At 36.7% G+C, this 21725-nt stretch overlaps 2 protein-coding genes across 6 annotated transcripts; both read right to left on the bottom strand.

Moving 5' to 3' along the window:
- Nucleotides 1-7920: 7920 nt before the first annotated feature.
- LOC122315010 lies at nt 7921-9627 on the bottom strand. Its single transcript, XM_043130685.1, has one exon. The coding sequence runs from the start codon at nt 9555-9557 to the stop codon at nt 8394-8396; it is 1164 nt and encodes a 387-aa protein (XP_042986619.1). The 5' UTR covers nt 9558-9627; the 3' UTR covers nt 7921-8393.
- Nucleotides 9628-13019: 3392 nt separating this feature from the next.
- Nucleotides 13020-21271, bottom strand: LOC122316594. Of its 5 annotated transcripts, none has more exons than XM_043133248.1 (6): nt 20885-21271; nt 20307-20417; nt 20057-20112; nt 18197-19954; nt 14253-14400; nt 13020-13819 (listed from the first exon to the last, which is right to left on the bottom strand). In XM_043133248.1, the coding sequence occupies exons 1-6, from the start codon at nt 20892-20894 to the stop codon at nt 13146-13148; spliced, it is 2757 nt and encodes a 918-aa protein (XP_042989182.1). In that variant the 5' UTR covers nt 20895-21271; the 3' UTR covers nt 13020-13145. The 5 variants fall into 5 exon arrangements, with proteins under 5 accessions (XP_042989182.1, XP_042989185.1, XP_042989184.1 ...); XM_043133251.1 differs by having other exon boundaries at nt 20881-21270; XM_043133250.1 differs by having other exon boundaries at nt 20057-20115; nt 20307-20433; nt 20881-21269.
- Between the last annotated feature and the right edge of the window lie 454 nt (nt 21272-21725).

The following is a 21725-nucleotide window of genomic DNA, read 5'->3' as shown; positions in this document are numbered from 1 at the left end:
CAGTCTTGTAGCTTTTAATAATACTAACTTCTGATCAAGTTCTATATGTTTTAGAACTTATAGAACATTTTTCCGGGTACCCCTCCCAAGCCCTCCATGCCAGCCACCACCGTTAGCCTCCCAAACCCTCTCATCTCGTGTTTCTGTCTCTTTCTTTCTCTCTAATTTTTCTTAAGCAAATAATGAGATGACAAAAATGGCAACTCGGCAAAAATGTAGAAATAGCAAGGCTAAAATGGGAAAACAAGCATTCGACGAAAACACTGATCTAAACGGATTCGTACTTTATATATAAGTATAGATATTTCACAAATGAGAAATGTTTTAGTAACAAAGAAATCCGACAAAAGTAAATTTATAGGCATGACTTGATATAATATATTAGATTGTAAAATTATTTTTATTATAAAATAGATTTAATATATCATATAAAATTACATTAATTTATAAATTTATTTTTATAAAATATTTTTATAGTTATAACAATTCTTTTCATAGATTGTTCCTTTTCGGATTTTGACAGCTACATATATATTGCAAACTCTCAAAAGGCTGCAAGAAAGGTTTGGGCTAAGTAACTCAAACATGATCATCAGTCGCAAGATTGTAAGAAGACAATGAGACATATTTTTATATGGGTGATGCTACAGGTACCAAATAAAGATCTTGAAAAATTCTCACCGAATGCAATTTTTTTTTTAATTTTTTTTCCATTCATTTTTTTAATATTCTTAAATATTTTTTAAAAAAAAAAATTCACACCATCACTTAAAAAAAATTACTTAATCATTAAGTTAAAATTTTTTTTAAAAGAATGCATTGGATAAAAAACAAAGCTCCCAAATTCGGGAGCTTTAGCATTACTCTTTTTATATAAGGAAAATGAATAGTATGACTTTAAAATATGTTTATCAAATGTGTCCATTCATATATTTTATTTTATTTTTTTAATTTTTTCTTAATAGTTAAAAAAGTGATTATTAATAAATTTGTACTTATATTTTATTTTTTCTTAATAATTAAGAATGCCATGAAATGTTTAAAAGAAAAAGTAAAAGAAAAAAATTTCATTTATGCACTGGTGTGCATACAAATGTGCACCCCAGTATTGTCTATATGTATATAGAATTTTGCTACATACAAGTAAAGTCACATATTAATCTGCGTACAAATACTAATTCCTTCATACTCAAAATTTAAATTAACATTATTTTTAATAAAATATACTTTTTAATCAATCATATTAAATTGGTGCACAAATTAATATACAGTTATACTTGTAACTAGATTTTGCTATGTATATATATAGGGCGGATCCAATCGGGGTTTTCTTAGGCAGCCACTAGCCTATAGTTATCCTCAAACTTTCGTGCTTGGTACAGAAAAAGCAAACAAAGGTACACCACACACATTCACATGTATTTATTGACTTAAATGTGAGTTAAGCTGGTTTTGAATAATAAGATGAGATGATTTATTAATAATAGTAAAATAATTTGCATTAGCCTAGACAATTCTATTACTCATGACTCTTTAGAATCGTCAATATTCTAGACTTTGAATTATTTTTATTACTATTCTCTTATTGGTTAAGCTGTAATAGAAATATTCCTTTGTAAAGTGTATAAAAGGATACAATCACTCAATGAGAAATACGATTCAGATTTTACAACAATGCCTCTCTGACATGGTATCAGAGCTGGTAGACTAGTAGTCCTCTTGATCCATGGCTTCGCTCGTACCCTCCCCTTCCAATTCTTCTGTTATTTCCTCTTTTTCTCATGTTGTTACTGCCAAGTTAACAACAGATTACTATGGAAAGTTCATATTTCGGCATACCTTAAAGGATGGGATCTCTATTGCTATGTCGATGGAACTCTTCCCGCTCCCTCTCAATTTCTCCCTACCACCTCTGACACTGTCATCAAACCAAACCCTACTTTTCTCTCTTGGACACGCACAAATCAACTTGTCGTTAGTATTCTTTTTTCTTCTCTGTCTGAATCCATTAGTGGGCATGTTCTTTATGCTGCAACTGCTTGAGATCTATGGCTTTCCCTCAACTCCATGTTTACCTCTCACTCTCAAGCCAAAGAGTTTCAAATTCAGTTTCAGCTCGTTAATCTTTATCGTGGAGAACAATCCATCTCTGAATATTTTGGAAAAGTTAGATCACTAGTTGATACACTAGCTGCGACTGGGAATCTCCTCTCGGATAAGGATTTTGTGACTTACCTAGTTACTGGTTTGGGCCATATACACCAGCAATGCCCATTCCACACCATCATCTATATTCTTAAAATGACACGCCACCATAAAATCTCCCACATAATGATCTATCAACTCCACAACTCTTCTATCCTACAGAACAACGATTCCACCTGATGCCTCTTCCACTACTAAATCCACCCATCCCACATAATGACAACTCTAAGACTCCGTACATTCCATGATAATATCTTTGGATTCATTAATAACTGTTGGAAGCCCTTTCCTTACCTTTGTCTCGAAAGGCACTACCTCCCCTTGCATTATAATCGATCGAACAAGAGAAGCGCTTCACTTCCCTCACCTTTTTAGAAGCTGATTTAGCCAAACCAGGTTGTTCGGCCTTGATATCTATAAGAAGAGCACAGAATTGCTCCTCATAACCATCACATAATTCCTATACACTCCTTTAAATCATCCACCTTCCTTATCCCCCAATCAGAAATTTTATAATCCCATTCTATTCCAGGAGGAATAGAACACAACGGTTTAAGAACCAATTCCTTGTCAGTCTCAACCAACTCCTCAAAAACATAGTTCTCATAACTATTCCTGCCACCAAGAACCATGAGCATCTCTGAAGAATATAGCGGTGTACAAGAATCACCAATGTCATTGATCCCAACAGACTCAAAAGGCCTGCTCATTACCTTCGACTTCCTCCACTTCCTTACCCTCTCCCATCTCCATTGCACCCTTAGGACAAAAATTAAGAGAAGCTAGGAACTGAATCGAACCCTCTTGAGGATTAACTTGAAGAGAATCCTCCTTAGAAGCCTTAGAAACAAAGGAGATTGACTTCACTACCTTCACCGGAATTCGAGTCGTCGCCGGGATACCCTCGCAAAAAACTATTGCCACTATCGACCCTTTATGTGCAAGAGACCCAACCCTTAGAGCCTCATTTGAGCTGGGCGAGCCATTCGCCATTATCGGGATTTTCGAAGGAGAAATTTGGCGAGATTTTGCTGACAAACTGGATGCCGGAACCCCCACGCCGCCATCGGTGACCCACTCTGTGAAGTGTGAACTCTGACCAATCAAAGGAGCTGCCAAAGCCTTGGCCTGGGCATCCATACTACCTGGGCCCTTCGAAGAACATTGCCCGTTAGGAGACTCTTTCATCCATTGTTCTGAAATGTTTACTGGGCCTTGGCTCAATCCATCTCCTTTGCTACCCAATAGCCCAACAAACTTTCCCTTAACATCCTTTACATCTTTAACGCCTGAAATGACTTGGCCCAAGTCCATCAACAAACCCAATCCTTCCCCTTATCTGGCTTCTTTCTTCAAAACTGGCCAATACTTCTCACAAGCACTCATGATAGGCATTTTTTTTCAGAAAAATTATTCTTGTCATCCTCACACTTCACACATCATATTTATTTTAATTTTTTTTTTATTTTTTCTATAATAAATATGTAGTGTGTGGATGATAAATTAAATAATTCAATTAGTTTAATAAGAATAAAATGAAATAAAAAATAAAAAAATAAAAAATAATATTTTAATATATAAAGTGTGTGGTGTAGGATGATGTGTAGCATTCTTCTTTTTTTCATCCTTATCAGGTAGCACATGCTCATATCTCCTCCTCGTTTTTCTTTTTGGAACGAAGGGCACTACAAAACTTGTGCATCCTGCAGGGCTACAACACCTAGCTATTAATAATTTCTCTGGACAGCTTGAACTTTGAAAAAAAAAAAAAATACAAAACAGAAAGTGCAGTTAAGGGAAAAAAGAAACTAACAAGAGATAATTTCAACGCAATAACTCAAGAAAGTTTTCAATATTCAACTACTTGGAGTCTGGAGAGCAAATTCAATGAAATATTATTTGTAATTATTATATTACTTATGAGAACTTCAGCCTTGAAAATCTGGTGGTCATCTCTCTAGACAATTGTTATTATTAAACATGGGGGAGTGTTAAATAATTAAATATTCCTCTCTATCAGCTTAAGCTTTGTATTTGTGTGATTTAACATAGTATCAGTGCAAGTCTGCTGACTCTACACTTTAATTCATTTAATTAAAATTAGATATGTTATAAATGGTCTGTGATAAGATGCTATGAAAGACAGTTATACCAGTTAATAATTAATCATGGTCAATAACAAACGGGGAAATGTTATTGTGCTGTTATTAATGAGGACTATCGCGTGGGAATGTTTGAAAATAATTTTTATCTCGTCTCATTTCATTCCTAGATATCATTAAAAAATAAATATTTTAAAATTAATTATTACAATTTTTTTAAATTTTTAAACAAAAATAATTTAACTTTTTTAAATTTTAAAATAAAAATAATATTTTAACTTTATAATATTTTTTATTTAATTTTTTCTCTCTACTTTTTCAAAATCTAATAAATACTTAACTCAAACTATATTACTATTATTAACAAATTATTTTACTATTATTCACAAAATTTACATCATCTCATTTTCCAAAGATCTCCATATTAGTAAACTGCCGGATGAACTCAACGTGATATTATATATTGTGTATGGTTTGCGCAGTCTATCTGCCCAGCGAAGGCAGATGAGTTCACTCTCAAGAAGAATATTCTATCTACCTTTGCTTGATCCGGAGGAGGCACTTCTTTCCATTTTGCTTGGATCAGGTATCAGCAACCCAGTTTAATGGGTTTCTATTGTTGAGTGTTTTGGACTCGGGAAATGTTACTGTTTCTGTGTACCTTTTGGCTTTTACGTCACATTTTGCACTGTTAAGTTTACAATTGTAGAACAGAAGAAAGGGTAGCGAGCATACGATCAACAGGAATATACACTGTTTTTGCATTTGAAATCCGATTTAGCTTCTTTTGGCACACCTAGGCATTGACTGAAAAACTGTTTTTGCATATTTTCTTGTTTGCATTATCGGTGTGTTCCCCCGTCCAAACAACCGTGAAGAGACAGAGCCTTCTGTGTAAAATTGATAGGAAGCTCATGACAAACCTAAAAAAAAAAAAAAAGTAATAATGAGCTTACCACAATTTTACCACTCATTTATTATTTTAGTGTATTTGAAATTTTTATTTTTTTCATTATTTTCATTGAAGTATTTTTTTTAACATCCTTAATTATTAAGAAAAAATTAAAAAAATATTTTACTTCATCAATATTCACTTCTTTAACTATTAAGTGAAATTAAAAATTAAAAAAATAATAAAAATGTAATAAGAGAGTAGTAGCTTATCATTATTCGCCGTTATTTTATGTGTTATATTTTTTTTTCCCCACTTAAAAGCTTCGAACAAGAGGAAAAAATGAGAGATGGTGTCTTCAACATTAAAATAATTCACTGCCCAATATTTACTGGTGCTCGGTTTTGGCAGATGGTTTATGTACTGTGCTGCCATGGCCCATTACATACACCAGCTTTTGGTTAATATTTCAGATTTTTTTGTACAAAGTAGGTCAATGGTGAGGGTTTAAATGAAAAAATGATACGTATTTACTTTCTAAATTACAGACATTTGGGTAGTAAATGTTTACAGTTGGATGACAGGACTCTGAAAAGTTTCACATGGATCAAACCTATACCCAAGACAATCCAATCAGAGTCTGCTTTTGACATTAGACCCACAGCAGCAGTGCTGACTGCGGGACTCATTTCCTGACAAAATTACATGTGAACCTCTTTGCTCACAGCCTCGGATAATCAGGATACAAACAAAAGGGCCTCTCTTTCTCTCACCTCATCCCAGAAGTTCCCCATGTACATACTTGATACGTGTATGCATGTGGGATTACATGTGATGCAAGAGAGATTTGTGGGCTGGAGAATTTGATACTGATCCTGTCATCTTACAAATGATGATGCTACAAAATGCTGTAGAAATAGGGAACTTTTGCTTAATCCTCGGTAAACTAGCACTGCATTAATTCTTCACCCTTTTATCCTTTTCTGATCATTTTCAAACCCTCTGTCAACTGTCATCCAATTAGTTTGAAAAAATGTCTTGGTATTGTAAAGTAAGATCTAGTTGAGAATCCAATTTAGGTTGGTGTACAAGAGTAACATTCTCTTTTGGCCTTTTTTTCCTGAGCAGAACAATCAAGGTACCATTATAATAACTATAAAGACAGAGCAAAAGGAGTTAAGAGGGAACATAATCCCTTTTTTTTCTTTTAAGGTAAACTCACTTTTATACTTTTGTTACGTATACTTGTCTTTAAGGAAGAAAACAAAAAAATAAAAACAAAAGAGAGAGTGGATTCCTTATTTTCATGAATCAATGTGCAGAAAGAGTCTGAAGTTCCAACACACACCTTACAGTCTAAATTAATAGAAATATTTCCATCATAAAGGAATGCCTATCGTAAGGGCATGCATCAGGATTAGATGTAACATGGTCTCTTCTGGGAATTCAAAACTAAAGTTGCTCAGGAAAAAAAAAAGGGTAGAATGTAGGGCTAGTACTAGTACAGAGGAGGTCGTGATTTCGTTCTCATGAAGAGGAATTACTGATTAGTGAATAGTCATAAATATATACTTGGATTCCCCGACATATAACAGGAGATGGGACCAGAACAGTGTCAACCAACATTTTCCAAGTCCAGTTGGTGATTGAACGGAGTGGGATTTTCACACAGATCTTCCGAGTACAACCCAAACTTTCTATGTCATTATTATTGAGTTCTGGGATAATAAAGGCCATGGGACCATGATTTTGTTCTTGCTTCTATTTACTTCTCTTTTCTTTTTTTCATGATGATGGTATTTATCGAACATGCAAAGGTGGACAACCAAGTACACAGGTGTTGTGCATGCAAGAGATGAACCCCGCCCTGGGAGATCTCTCTTGCTTCTCATTTCTACTGCTTAAGATTTACCCATCATCCAACAGATTAATCGGGCAGGCGCCTAGTATCTGTATCTGATGGTTCTTCTGCTCTTCATCCTTTTAACAAAGAGTTTTACTACATACAAACATAGTTACACACTAATCTGTGTACCAATTCTGATTTATTCATACTTAAAATTTAAATTAACATTATTTTCAATAAAATCTACTTTTTAACCAATCATATCATATTAATACACAGATTAATACACACAATTATTCTTGCAAGTATATTTTTCCTTTAACAAATGTCTCAAAAGTCCAAAAAATTGCTGTACTTTTCACGTTGGAAAGACCCAGAGAGTAGTGACTAAAAAAGAAGATTTTTAGATTTTTTTTTTTTAATTTTTTTATTAGACAAAAACAAATTCATCAAAGGTCAAGTCAATGTTTCATCATCCCCACACTCTTTTCTGTCATTGTCTAGGAGACAGCATGCCCTCATTTGAATTTAGGCCATTATCCTCCTTTATCACCTTCAACTACCACCTAGATCTACTAGCTGCAATCAGAGGAAAATTATTGTATAAACAAGTCGCATTATTGGGGCCCAGAAAGAGGCTCTACTACTATAACAGAAGTAAATTGGCTCGTCTAATCTATTTCAAAGAATCCCAACGACCACTTTTATGCAATATGCGCATATGAATCAAAGAGCTTGAGCCAGAAACATACAACCAAACACACGTCCATTTCCTCATGCGTTTATGGGTTGGTGCGGGGAAAGAAGAGAGGGGGGGAGGGGGATGACTTTCAGACTTCAGTACCAAACACAGACAGGTCTGGCTATGTCGACCATGTGGATCAAATTATTGATCTGATAATCCAAATAAAGTTTCTATTTTATAATCATGCAATTTGGATTACAATAACAATACTGAAAATTCCTCAAATTATTGGTACAACAATTACATCAACTTCGAGTGAAACTTTTGTAAATTTCTTGAGTAACCATAAGGAGAAAGATTGATAATTTATCTTCCTCATGGCTTGGAACTTAACCCCGTCATAGAAACTGCGAATATCAAACTGATATACAAGTGAAGTACCCGAGCTCTCAACAAAGCAAATAGGGAGGTAGGGGAGATAAAAGAAACTCCATAATTTCATGAACCCTATTAAATTAGGGACAGTCTCTTTTAGCCAAAAGAGAGAAGGACCCAACAATAAATACATAGATAATCATTAAAAAAAAATCCTAAATAATAAAAAGCTCAAAAAAAAAAAAAATTATTTACAACCCTTTTCTCTTGAAAACCCAACAGTGATATTTACCTGGAGGAAACTGGGTTTAAAGCTCTGGCAAAACCATTCATAGCTCCATACCCCTTCGAACTAAATCCCAAGCACCCAAGCAACCCTTGCTTGTAAGGCAAGAAAGTCTTCTTCCTCATTTCCTCAGCATGTGCTCTGTTAGCCGTGTAATGCAACTCATGCGGCGACGGGGGGATGCGCCGTTTTCCGACCCAATGGGCAGGCTTTCCGGCAGCTTTCTTTGCCGAAGTTCGTGCATTTCTCTTACTTTTCCCTGCTTCTGAAGCTACGGTGACCGGGTTGGTAAACTTGTTGTCTTTATCCTTCGAAACAAGGTCTGGAAGCGTTTGGTTTCCAGGTTTCTTTTCTTTTGTTGGAGAAAACGAGATCGTCGACCAGAACTTGTTGTTACTTCTCCCTTCGCTTTTGCTCCTGAGAAAGTCTTTTAAGAAAACCCACCTCTTTGAGCTCCTTCCAGCCGAAGAAGATCTCGAGGACGAAGCAGAGACCGAAGGAGTAGTTGTCTCTGAACAGAACCCCTCGATCTTTTCCCTCTCATTCTCTTCTACTTCCAAACAACCATTATTGTCTTCAAAGCTTGTATTTTTATCTCTATCCTCGTCCTCTGTCCACTCAAACCCTGCGTTTCTCATCGGAGACAGAGATCTGGTTCTTCTGTGGTGAGACTTATCACGTAACCCCAGATCTCTGCCTCTCTCGCCAACCTGATCCGGCTCATACTCATCCAATTCTGATTCAAGATCCATCAATGGAGCCAAAACCTGAGGATGCTCCAAGTGAGTGGAGAGCTTCATGGGGCGGATCTTCCCGTTCAAGAAAAGCTCGTCAGCCGAGCTCATGGACCCGGTACAACTCAACCCACTCGACCCGAACCTTGCAGAGAACTCAAAGTCATCCATCATCGAAGAAGACTGAGGCTGTTTCGTCGATGCCAATGCTAAGCTGAGTGCAAAGTGCACCGGGCTTGCAGGGGCGCTGTAGAAGAAGCCGGAGACGGGGCCACGGCCAGGGCTGGAGGGAGCGCTCACATAAGGAGTAGAACAAGAGCTATCAATGTCTTCAAAAATGGGGTGGGTTTCGGCATTGCCGGGATTCGGAAGCTCTGGGTTTGAGGTTGGAGTTTCGAGGTTCATGGTGTTCGTGTTTTCGCGTGTGGCCATGTGGGGGAAGGAGCAATATGTGCGAGGCCCAAAAATATGGCAGACGGGAAATATATATTAGAGTGGGAGTGTGAGATTGGAATTGCCATTGCTTTTGTGTTTTATTTCGTCAATGCCATTCTTCTTTTCCATATCCGTACGATACGTCCTTCCGTAATTACTAAAGTATCCCACTAGAGCCACAACGTTAATATCCTCTAATAATAAAATATAATAAATAATTTTTTTAATAATTTAATTCCATATTAAAAATATTGTGAGAATTATTGAGTGAATAGAAAGTTGTATTTTGTATTGATGAATGTTAATATTATTATGAATTTTGTCTTTTTCAATCGAAATATATTTATAGAAATTTATAAGTAAATAATTTAAACAAAAAAAATTACTTGATATAAAAAATGATAAAATCTAAAATAGATAATAATATTTTGTTATTATTTTTATAATATCATCGTGTAATAATATCAATGAAATTAATACATGCCTCAACAAAGCAAAGAATGATTAATCTAGAAATATATCATAATGCCAACTCATGAAATTGATATAAAATAAATAATAAAATCTATATCTTCTCGTCTATTTTTTTTTAAATAAATGATATTTCACATTAACTAACGATCTTATAAATTTAAAACTTTCACACGATCAAATCATAAGTATATTTTGAGAATTCAATGTTTTGCAAACCTTACTATTATAAACCTAGAAAAAAAAAATGGAAAGAGGGTCTTAAAAAAAATTCATGTAAATTTTTATTAATTTTTTTAATTCAAATGTGCGAGAATTGTTCGTCTTAAAATTATAAATATAATTTTTTTTTTTTAAGAAAAAAAAGGCATTTGTAATGACTTTATATGAGGTATAGGTACACCTTGGAAACAGAGAGTTGTAGCTGTCTTCATAGGAATAGAATCCCAACTTGTGGGCAGCTGCTAGGAAGCATATGTAACCCTTTCCCTCTAATTTAAACTAATCATTATAACAATAATCTGTTTTAGGTAAAGTATTCAATTCATAAATATACCAAATGCATACTAATCTGTATACATTATTATTTATAGAATGCATGAGAGGAGGGCCCACTTTTCAGTTGTTTACCCCATCCCCAAGAAAGGAATATTAGTGTTGGTGTTACCCATATTTTGCTTGGCAGCAAGCAAAGAGCTTTCCTCACTCCATTATAAATAAAATAAAATAAAAATTCTGACATCTGGTTGAGCACTCTATTCAGTATTCATATCCCCTTCACCATCTGCATTTTTCTTTAATTTTTGCACACATCCTCTTTTAAGAAATTAAAAAGCAATTAATTTTTTAAATTTCCCCATTTTGGTAATGTTATTCTTGATCTTGAAGGTTAATTTTTTTAGTTATATTTATTATTTTAATATATTTTAAATGATTTTTCTCTTTCAAAAATTTTCTTAAAAGAGAATTTTTTTTTTTCCCAAAATTATCCAGAATGCACTTGTGAAAAATTTCTTATTGAGAACATGTGGATTTTAACATTAGTTGGGATTTTGTTCTGTCCATAAAATAAAAATGAAAAATAATCCAAATATAAATAGATAAAATTCTAATTAAGAACGGTGATCTATGATATTTTTTCTTTTTCATGATAAAATCGTGGAAAATTGATACATAAAATCAATGTAAACGACGGAGAATCTAGAAAGGTTGATCAGATTCATGGAATCACCGGAGAGAAAGAATAATTTGTAATTATGTGGAGGAAGAAAGTGAGAAACAAGAGAGGAAAATCCACGTGATATGTTGTTTAGATTCGTTTTTCGATGCTATGGCCATGTGAGGAGTGTTTACATTTAAGCATTCATAACTCTTATTGCAAATAATACACAAACCGGCCTGCTTTCCCACCAGCATGCCTTCAAAGTGAATGCTAAACATTCGCATAAATGCTCCACATCAAGAGCCATGTGCCTTTGTACTCAAACTTGGTCACTGTTTTAATTCTTAATTTTTTGAAAATTAATGTCAATTGATGGTACGTCAGATTGTAAAGTTATTTTTATTATAAAATAAATCTAACGTATTATATAAAGTCATATCAATTTGTAAGTTTATTTTGATAAAATCTCTTTATAACTATAACAATACTCTTTATAAAAGGGGTCCGACTAATTAGAAATTTGTTTTTAATGGAAAAAATTGTTTAAGATATGTTTTTATTAGAACTTGAAAAAAAGCAGTACTTCCACTGAAAATATGAGGAAAGAAGAAGAAAATTCTGTCAACAGTTCTTTTTTAATTGTGGAGTTTTATTTTTTATTTTTTTATGAAAACTTGGGATTAGAAGTTTTTTTAAAAACCATGACCACTCAGAAAAAATGAACCCATTTGTCTCTTGCTTTCCATACTATCTTTTTTTTTCTTTATAAGGTTTTGTAATTATCTGCTCCTTAAGAATTAAATATTTGGAATGAATTCTTTCATCCTTGTTTATTTGAAAATTAGACATCCTTTATTGAACCCCACCAACCTTTTAAGCCCGTTAAACTTTGGCCAGATTGGTCCCTTTTTTCCGGTATTGAGAACTGGACAAAATTGTGAACTTTTTAAAACCCTTTTGCATCAAACATTGGAAGGCAATAATGCTTTTCTTTGGGATTCATATCTTTTACTTGTCATCATTACAATTTGTGGTTTCGGCTGCTGCCAGAGCTCAGCCGGTTTTAACTTAGAAAGTGTTTGAAAGAAAGATGTTAAATATCATGAGTAGTATTCTTTTTTATTGGCATCCAAGATCCGAGCTCCTACTAATTCTGAGAGTACACAAGCTTTTAGCAAAAAGTTTCTCTGAAGTACACATTGAATAATTCAAGAGAAAATTCTACCAATTCAATAGTCCCTAGGATTAAATCTCGTGGGCACTGGTGGCGAAAGGGAAGCCCTTGGCCCTATAGACACCATTACTTTCTGGAAATTGGAAAGTCAGATTTATAAGCTAAGGTAGAGTGCAGGAAGTTAAAATGTAAAACAGGATCCAGTTTTACATGCATTGGCTGATTAGGAAGCTAGGTGCATATAGCTCTTTTCACCAAAGCTGAGGGCACCTTCACCACCCAAGCACAATTTACATGTTTCCAACCAGCTGTAGTTCACCGTTACCTCCCCACTGTCCATACCATAACATCAACAGCACTCTTATAATTTTCCTGTAAATGCCACCACCACTGCTACATGATGCCTAGACTAATCAAGCATACTACAGAGCCAAAAAGCCCCATTTGCAGCACCATACATGTAGCTCAATGGAAACCCACTCCACTTTCATTGAATGTTCTCGGTTCATGTAAGAAATACCAGGATAGTTCTAACCAAGTTTAGGAAGTAAAAAACATGGGTGTCATTGAACAAAAAATTAACCAAAAAATTATTTGCAATTTGATATTGGGAGCTACCGTAAATTGGAAAATAATTACTGACCAGAGTGAATGATCTGTGATGCTTTTCATCTTTTTGAATAAAATATATACCCAAAAGAAAAGGGAAGTACAAGATTTGTTAGGTGACCAAACCACCTGGACACAATAAAATTAAAATAATAAAAAGCTATCTATGCTAATGCGATATATCAGAAACAAATTCATCAACCAAAGAAGCCAATATTTGCTTCTCAATCTCCATACCTTCTTCGCATACTTCCATGTCAAAGTCAAGCCATCTCCCATTCTGAATGCTCATGTCTTTGTCCACAAGCTCATCTACCATCAAGTCCTCCATGCTTTTCCAACCTAAAATCTCTTTATATAGTTCCTCTGCAATCCACATCTTCCTGCCTGATAGTGCCACTGAGTTGGCCAATGATTTGCTGCTGATTCCAGCAAGAATTGGCCCATACCTCAAGTCCAGGCATTCATTCACACAATCATATAGAACCTTTCGCCCAAGCTTGTAGTACTCTTCTCCATTTCTTTGTGATCCATTTCCCAGATTTTCCAACTGATCAAAAAGATTTGGAGCCACAACCCTACCGGTCTGACCCAGTGCAAAATCTTCCAACATTAACTCAGCACTGTTGAGTATATCCCTCACATAGTCTAGTTCCCAGTTGCTTGATCCCATAGAACCCATCAAACTGAATGTTCTACTTACATGCTTTCGGCTCATATCCATTGTAGACATGGAAGAGGCTGAGTCAGATAATTCAATCTCACCTCCCACTTGCAGAGATTCATTTGTAGAGTGCCAATTAGATGATTCTTGAGCTTGCTCCATTAAATACTTTGTGCTCTCTGAAAAAAAAAGCACATGTCGTGGTTATGACATTCATTTGGTCAAAGGCAACAAAACATGGTTCTCAGAGTCATGTTTGTTTTTAAGTCTCAGAGTCATTTATATACTACCAAATTAAATTATTCATCATTTTTTCATACAATCTTACACAGTGAAAGTAATTTAAATCATGCAAAACTCCACTAGCTGGTAGATATTCTTCTATTGCTTAAATTCTTTCCCCATTGAGTGACAACTTACATCCCTGAAACAATAGCTTTTCTTTTCTTTCTTTGGACATCACTTCCTTATGCACACTAGGTTCCTAACCATTTTTCTGACAGTTTTCAAGATTAGTTTTGAGAATAAGATTAATTCACATGACCGAATTATGCTCTGATCTCATATGTATCGTTATCACGGGTAGTGAAAAAAAAATAAGACCAAATTTACCAATGGTACTCTGGCTATTATCTGGGACACTTCCACTGGCAAAAGAGTGTTCAAAACTTGAAGAAGGCCTGGGGTTTAGACAATCAAGTTCTTCTCCAGTTGCACTGTTGTTGCTGCAGCTGCTACGCACTTCCATCCATTCAGATCCCTGAAACCGTTGAAGAGAACATAAGAGCTTGCAACTAATATTTCAAGCATATGTTCAATGTGCGAAAAATTATTTGAAATCATAGATGGAAAAAAATATCCAGAAAATCGAAAAAGGAAATCCCACTAAAATAGGCGACGGAAATTCAAATATTGTTAGTTATGATTATGAATCACTTGTTGGCAGGTATGGATGAAATTTAAGGGTGCCAATAGCTGATATAGGAACTTTGCAGTAAACTGTGACTTCCAGAGTAGGAACTTGTACTAGTAAGAGCAAGTGTCTGCACTTGCACATAAAATGGACACGAACTCCAAACACGTTAATAAGCCCAACATCATGATTGACCAATTAAATACAGACCCGAATTTTCTATGACATAATTAGTGGATATACTGGAGTTATGAGTTCTAGTGTAAAGGTATTTGACCAATTACCACTTCTGTACAGATCACTTTCCACTTCTGTTGGACTGTGGAGGTATTCAAGAGGGGCGGAGATACTTCAAATTCGAGAATATGTGGCTGAAGGCGGAGGGATTTATGGACAAAATCAGATCTTGGTGGTCCTCCTATCAGATTTCGAGCACCCCCAGTTTTGTTTTAACCGGAAAACTTAAAGCCTTAAAAAATGATTTGAGAACATGGAATATGGAAACCTTTGGGAACCTAAATGACCAAAGATACACTTTTTTCAGGAACTGCAGCGTTTCGAGGATAAAGAAGTGACTTGGGCCCTCACGGCTGAGGAGAAGGAAAGGAAAACGGTGGTGATAGCTGAACTGGAAAAAATCACACTTTTGGAAGAGATATCCTGGAGACAAAAATCACGAGCCCTTTGGTTGAAAGAAGGGGACAAGTGCACTAAATTCTTCTACCGTGTCGCCAACTCTCATCAACGAACCAACGCCATTGAGGTTCTACATTCCGACAGGAGGATTATCTCCAATAGGGCAGCCATCAAGGAACACATTGTTCACTTTTACGACCAGCTACTTAAAGAGTAACATTCCTGGTGGCCTAAGGTAGATGGGTTGACTTTCGACTCTATTGATGCATCAAGTGCAGCATGGTTAGAAAGGCAGTTTGAAGAGGAGGAGGTGCTTAAAGTCCTAAAAAGGATGGAAAAAGACAAGGCCCCAGGCCCCGACGGTTTCACTATGGCTTTCTTTCAAGCTAGCTGGGACATTGTCAAAGAGAACATTATGAAGGTATTTTTCGAATTTCATTCTTTCTTGAAATTTGAAAAAAGTCTCAATGCCTCCTTTATCACCCTTATTCCGAAAAGGGCAAGCTCGGTAGAGGTGTAGTACTTTCGCCCCATTAGCTTGGTGAGTGGGGTTTATAAAATTATTTCCAAAGTGTTAGCCCAGCGGATGAGCACCGTTATGGGGAAGATCATATCGAAGTCCCAAAACGCCTTTGTGAAAGGGAGACAAATTCTTGACTCCGTTCTTATTGCTAACGAATGTCTGGAAAGTCGAGTTAAAGCCAGAATTCCAAGTATCTTATGCAAGCTGGATATGGAGAAAGTTTTTGATCATGTAAATTGGGACTTTTTGATGCACATAATTGGCAGGTACGGCTTGGGGAAAGGTGGTGCCAATGGATGAAACATTGTATCACAATCATTAGATTTTCTGTTTTGGTGAATGGCACTCCCGAAGGCTTCTTCAATAGTTCCCAGGGTCTGTGGCAAGGAGACCCTTTATCACCTCTTCTTTTCATCTTAGTAATGGATGTCTTAAGCAAAATGTTGCATGGAATGGTGGAGGGTGGTCACATCTCGGGTTTCTCAATGGGTGGCTCCACCCACGGTAATCTCTCTTTCTCATCTTCTCTTTGCTGACGACACATTGATATTTGCGAGCCAGACCCTGATCAGATCCGCTCTCTAAGGGCTCTATTGCTTTGTTTCGAAGCCGTCTCTGGACTGAAGGTCAATCTTGCAAAATCTGAAATGGTTCAAGTCAGAGAGGTTGATAATCTAAGTGAATTGGCTGATTTTTTGGGCTGCAAGGTGTCATCCTTGCCTATGAAATATCTAGGTCTCCCTTTGGAGGCCTTCTATAAATCCAAAACTATGTGGGATGGGGTGGTCGAGAAAATTGAACGGAAACTTGTAGGTTGGAAACGACTCTACCTATCCAAAGGTGGCAGCGTCACTCTTATTAAGAGCACACTATTTAATCTTCCCACATATTTTCTCTCCCTTTTCCCCTTGCCTGTAGGTGTGGCGCATAGATTGGAAAAGACCTGTCATGACTTCCTATGGGGTAGTTTGGAGGACGTGAAAAAATTCCATTTGATCAAATGAGAAAAAGTATGCACACCCATGGCTAATGGCGGATTGGGGCTCCACAACTTGAGAATTCTCAACAAGGCACTACTTGGTAAATGGCTATGGAGATACCACAAGTAACGAGACGCCCTTTGGAGAGAAATTATCGACAATAAATATGGGAGCTTGCGGGGTGGTTGGTGTTCCAACGCAGTAAGAGGGGCTTATGGCGTAGGTTTGTGGAAATTTATACGCAACAGTTGGGAAGCTTTTTTTGCTAATTGCAGACTGGTGGTGGGAAGGGGCAATCAAGTTAGCTTCTGGCACGACACTTGGTGTGGCGAGATTGCTTTGAAGATCAATTTTCCTTCCCTGTACAGGATTGCATCCAATAAGGAGGCATAAGGAGGCCACAATTGCTAACAATTTCGACAGCTCTTCTACCTTCACTCATTGGTCAGTAAGATTCACTCGAGCGCCACAAGATTGGGAATTGGGAGACATTGCTGATTTTTACAGCGCGTTACAAGCGTCGAATCTACATGCTAATGGAGAATATCATCTGCTTTGGTCGCCCACAGGGAATAAGCATTTCTCAGGACATTTCTTTAACAAGGTACTCTCGGCACATCCCTCCACTACATTCCCTTGGAAGTGCATTTGGAGGACTAAGGCTCCTTTAAAAGTGGCCTTCTTCGTATGGCTAGCATCCCATGAGAGTATTCTGACTATTGAATAAACTGAGAAGATGTGGCCTCTACCTAACGGATTGGTGCTTTATGTGCAAACACAACAGTGAGATAGTGGGTCATATACTCCTTCATTGTGAAGCAGTTACGGCATTATGGGATGACATCTTCACAAGACTAGGCTGGCATGGGTAATGCCTAAAAAGGTGATTGATCTTTTGGCTTGTTGGAGAGGAATCCGGGGCAAGGGGCAGATTGCAGATATTTAGAAAATGGTGCCACTTTGTCTAATGTGGTGCACCTAGAACGAAAGGAATAGTCGCTGTTTCGAGGATAAGGAGCGATCTCTTGAAGGCTTTAGGGATTTCTTTTACCACACTTTAGTCTTATGGGCATCCTCTATTGTACTGAATGGCACTTCTTTTACTGAACTTTACGCTGCTCTTCACAGCTCTTAGCCTGTAGCAAGGCTCTTTGTATACCCCCTTGTGTACTTGGGCCTTGCCCTTTTCTTGATCTAATATATTTCCTTTTACTTATAAAAAAAAAAAAAAATCATATCGCTGAAGGACAAAGAGAACAATAAGTTTACCGGGAGAAGAAACTAGTACTCAGAACCAAAAGAACCAACAATAAGTGACCTTCAAAAGGTCACTAAAAGCAGTTCATGTCATTGACTGGTTGTTTCTAGTCAAGAGAAACTATCATCCGAAATCCAAATGCTAACAACTTAGCACCTCCAGATTTGATTTGTCCCATGATAATAGAAAACCAAAAGTGAAAATTTATGATAGCTACAACTGAATATGTAAAGGAAGGATACAGACCTGCCTCTGCCGGTTCACATTCTGCACCAGATCATCAAGTGAAGAGCTGTCTAAGTCATATAAACTATCTAATTTATGTCTAAGCAGACCAAATTGAAGACTCTTATTCTCTTCCCTTGATTTGGAGCTCATGACACTGGGATCTGAATCCTGAAAACCTGATACCAAACTAGCAGAAGTCCCTTCTCTGATCAGGTTACAGTGTGATGAGTCGACTTTATGTCTCAACTCCTGCAGCTTTTGTTCCAAAAGAACACTCAAAGCATCACCACCAATTGCATTTAGCCCAGGAGAAGATAGTTGAAAATTGCTTAGGAGAGGCTGATCACTATTGGCAAAAGAATCATTACCAATGTGGTTATTTATTCCCATTACATGACTAGAGGAGTTTGTTTCAGGTCTGGATTTTCTCAAGGGAGACGTGAATGTAAATGAAATTACATCCATTCCTTGTTTCATGCTATCTCCACCTGAACTTGTGCATCCATTGACTGCAACATTACATTTTCTAGAACTTTCATCATTATTGAGCAATGCCACATCAATGATATTTTTCCGAAGACGAACTTCCCCACTTACAGGCATTTTCTTTAGGGGAACCTTCATCCTTGTGGATAACGGGAACTCCTTTTCAGTAGGTATTGCCACTGAGCTCAGCCTTTTAGCCCCAGTTTCAGAGTTCACAACAACCTTATTTAAAGTCTTATTTGGCCCAACAGAACCATCAGAGGACCGAGTCCTTGTTAGCTGATTAGAAACTGAGGTTTTTGAACTCGAGTTATCATTATTAGATAGAGAATTTTGCTTCTGGTTATTCTGCTGAAGCACATTGCTAGTCCTGTTTGCAAAAGTTCTCTTCTGTTCACTCCTTTGCATACTTGGCAGGTTCTTGGAAAACTGGTTTGATTTCACATAATTCTTTTCCTTCTGGTTCATGAAAGTCCTTTTACTACTTGAAGTTGATCCATTTCTTTTCTCAACATTCACCTTAGCTTGTACTGTAAGGGAAACTGATTTTCCCTTATTCTTCACATTGTCAGAACCACTCTTTTTTAAATTTGTAAAAGATTTGTATTCAGATTCATTGCTGCTCCCATCATTAGAATGCCCACTCTTATACTTAACAGCACTGGGTCTCTTGAATCTTTCAGGTCTGGATGCTCTATGTCCAGCTTCCAACTTCTGTTTCAAATCCCTGATCCTCAGAGGAACTGATGAGGACCTGAGGGATGATGCTTTATTCTTGGTAGATTCCTGAGGGCTTGCGTCAATTATCTTAGCAGCTGCTTCCATTATGTACGACACATTCTTGGTTGGGATAAACCCAGGACTCTTAATAGGAGACAACAATCTATGATGCATAATTGGAATTGATTTAGCTGATTTTGGAGGCAACGTCTCTGATTGAAATCTCTCAAAAGGGCGGTTCTGGTGCTTCTGTGTTGTTGACTCTATAGTATTCCAAGAAGATTTCTCCAGCTTATTGGGCACATTCACGAAATCCATAAGGTGATAATCACTCCACAAATTAGGATTGCTCCTATCATAAAAGGATGGTCTATAAGAGCAGGAGTCCAAAGATGGGGTTGGGCAGGGCTCAGCAACAATTGAAGCTGGCAACATATCCAAACCCATGAGTCGAGCAACTACTCCAGGGGCTCTAGCCGCACCTCCTTCATCATCAGTCACTGATGAAGCACAGTTATAATCACCACTTCCTTTATTACTTGAACTTGCTTCATTATCATCAATCTCTACCTGGAATTATGACCATAGCAGACAAAACGATTACAATTTTATTTGTTGCCTTCCTTTAAAAAACAATAGGGGGAAAACAGTTGGAAGAGGGAAGTTTCCTACCCTATTAAACCATGACTTAGACACATTCTCTGCATTTTCATCTCCCCGCTTCAGTTCTTCTACATTCAGATGGAAGGAACACTTAAATAGATAAGTAAAGATCATACTCGACCAGAAAGAACGTCATGAGCATAAAAAGAGAGAATAAGCAAAAATATAGGGCACACACATCGATATGATAAGCATGATCATAGACTAAAATAATAAATTTTGTTATAGAAGGAAAATAACTTAGAGAATAGAATCATACCAGGTAATTCGGAATTGTTAGAGAACAGCTTCTTCCGAGATCTACCATTCCAATCAAACAAGTTAAGGAAGCCTCCCTTCGAGCGTCTTTTCTCAACTTCCATCCTCTTGACTATAAAAGAAAACCACTTCATCCACAAAACCCAAAGAAAATACCAAAAACGATGGGAAATCTTATCATGGCTCGATTCATATATGTGCGAAGGAGTTTAAATAGCAAAATGTAAATGAGCAGTTCGAACAAAAGGTTAAGTTATTCAAGAAATCAGCCCAAAAAAATTTCCACATTGCTCATTTAGACAGGTAACTTCCACAAGACACTTGCTTTTCTTAGTGCGTTTGTGCGTGCCTGCGTGTGTGTGTGTGTGTGTGTGTGTGTGTGTGTGTGTGTGTGAGAGAGAGAGAGAGAGAGAGAGAGAGAGAGAGTTTATCTATCCCGCAAAGATACATACTTAACATAAGTAAGCACAAGACCTTGAGCGTCTGTGTCGAGGTTTCATAGTTTCATTCAAATGGATATCCATAAAATCGAACAAAAAACACAAACTTTTGAGTGGTTCTAATCAATGCCTCACCTACAATATTTCATCAGAAAACGCCCATTTCCCAGACTTCAATCTCCAACTCCTTTTGTAGGAAGAGCTAATCATTCAAATCCCTTGCTCTCGGAATCAAGAAGCACAATGTAGATGCATAAAAGCAACTTCATTCAAATGGGTAACCCTCAAAATAAGGCTATAAGCAACAAAAACACAACACGACTGGATCTGTGAAGCTTAGCTGAACATGAACCAAACAGGAAGAAAATCTGGATGAAATATGCGCGCACTGCACATAGAGGAAGGGCGGTTTCGGATAAACAAAGAGTCAAAGAGGGTTATAAAAGAATAAAGAACCCAAAAGATTTTGGAAGGGCTAAAAATATGCTTGGTTGTGTGAGGTTAGCTAACCCAAATATTAAAAATTCAATATTTTTTTCTTTTTATCCCAAGCATTAAAATATTTACAAAGTCCACTCGAGTGCCAGCACTTTTCTTACCCTCCTCCCCACGTATCGTTCAAAGTTGGGTAGGGGCCCTTCAAGACATCAATGGTCGCCGGTCGGTGCATATGGGGAATCTGAAGGGTTCAAATTTCAAATTGGTAGTGAGTTTTTAACTCAATTTTAATCCTTGTAAATCAACCAGAAATGAATGGAATGTCTCTTTTCATTGTGCCTACAAGAAGTAGAACAGGCCTTTTTTTTTTTTTTTTCTTTTTTTTTTTCTTTTTTAAATAGCTGCTTTTATTCATGAATAATCAACCAGTACATAACATTTCAGATTGAGCCATATTCACTATAGCCACTGTTCTGTCCTCTATCCGACAGTGCAAACCTTCCAAGGATAAAGCCAGTTTGACCAGCTCATTGTAATAACTT

Source organism: Carya illinoinensis, chromosome 7 (assembly GCF_018687715.1).
Source record: "Carya illinoinensis cultivar Pawnee chromosome 7, C.illinoinensisPawnee_v1, whole genome shotgun sequence".
In the NCBI taxonomy this organism is placed as follows: domain Eukaryota; kingdom Viridiplantae; phylum Streptophyta; class Magnoliopsida; order Fagales; family Juglandaceae; genus Carya; species Carya illinoinensis.
Note: the sequence above shows the minus strand (reverse complement) of the source record. Positions and strands in the feature narration are given on the sequence as shown.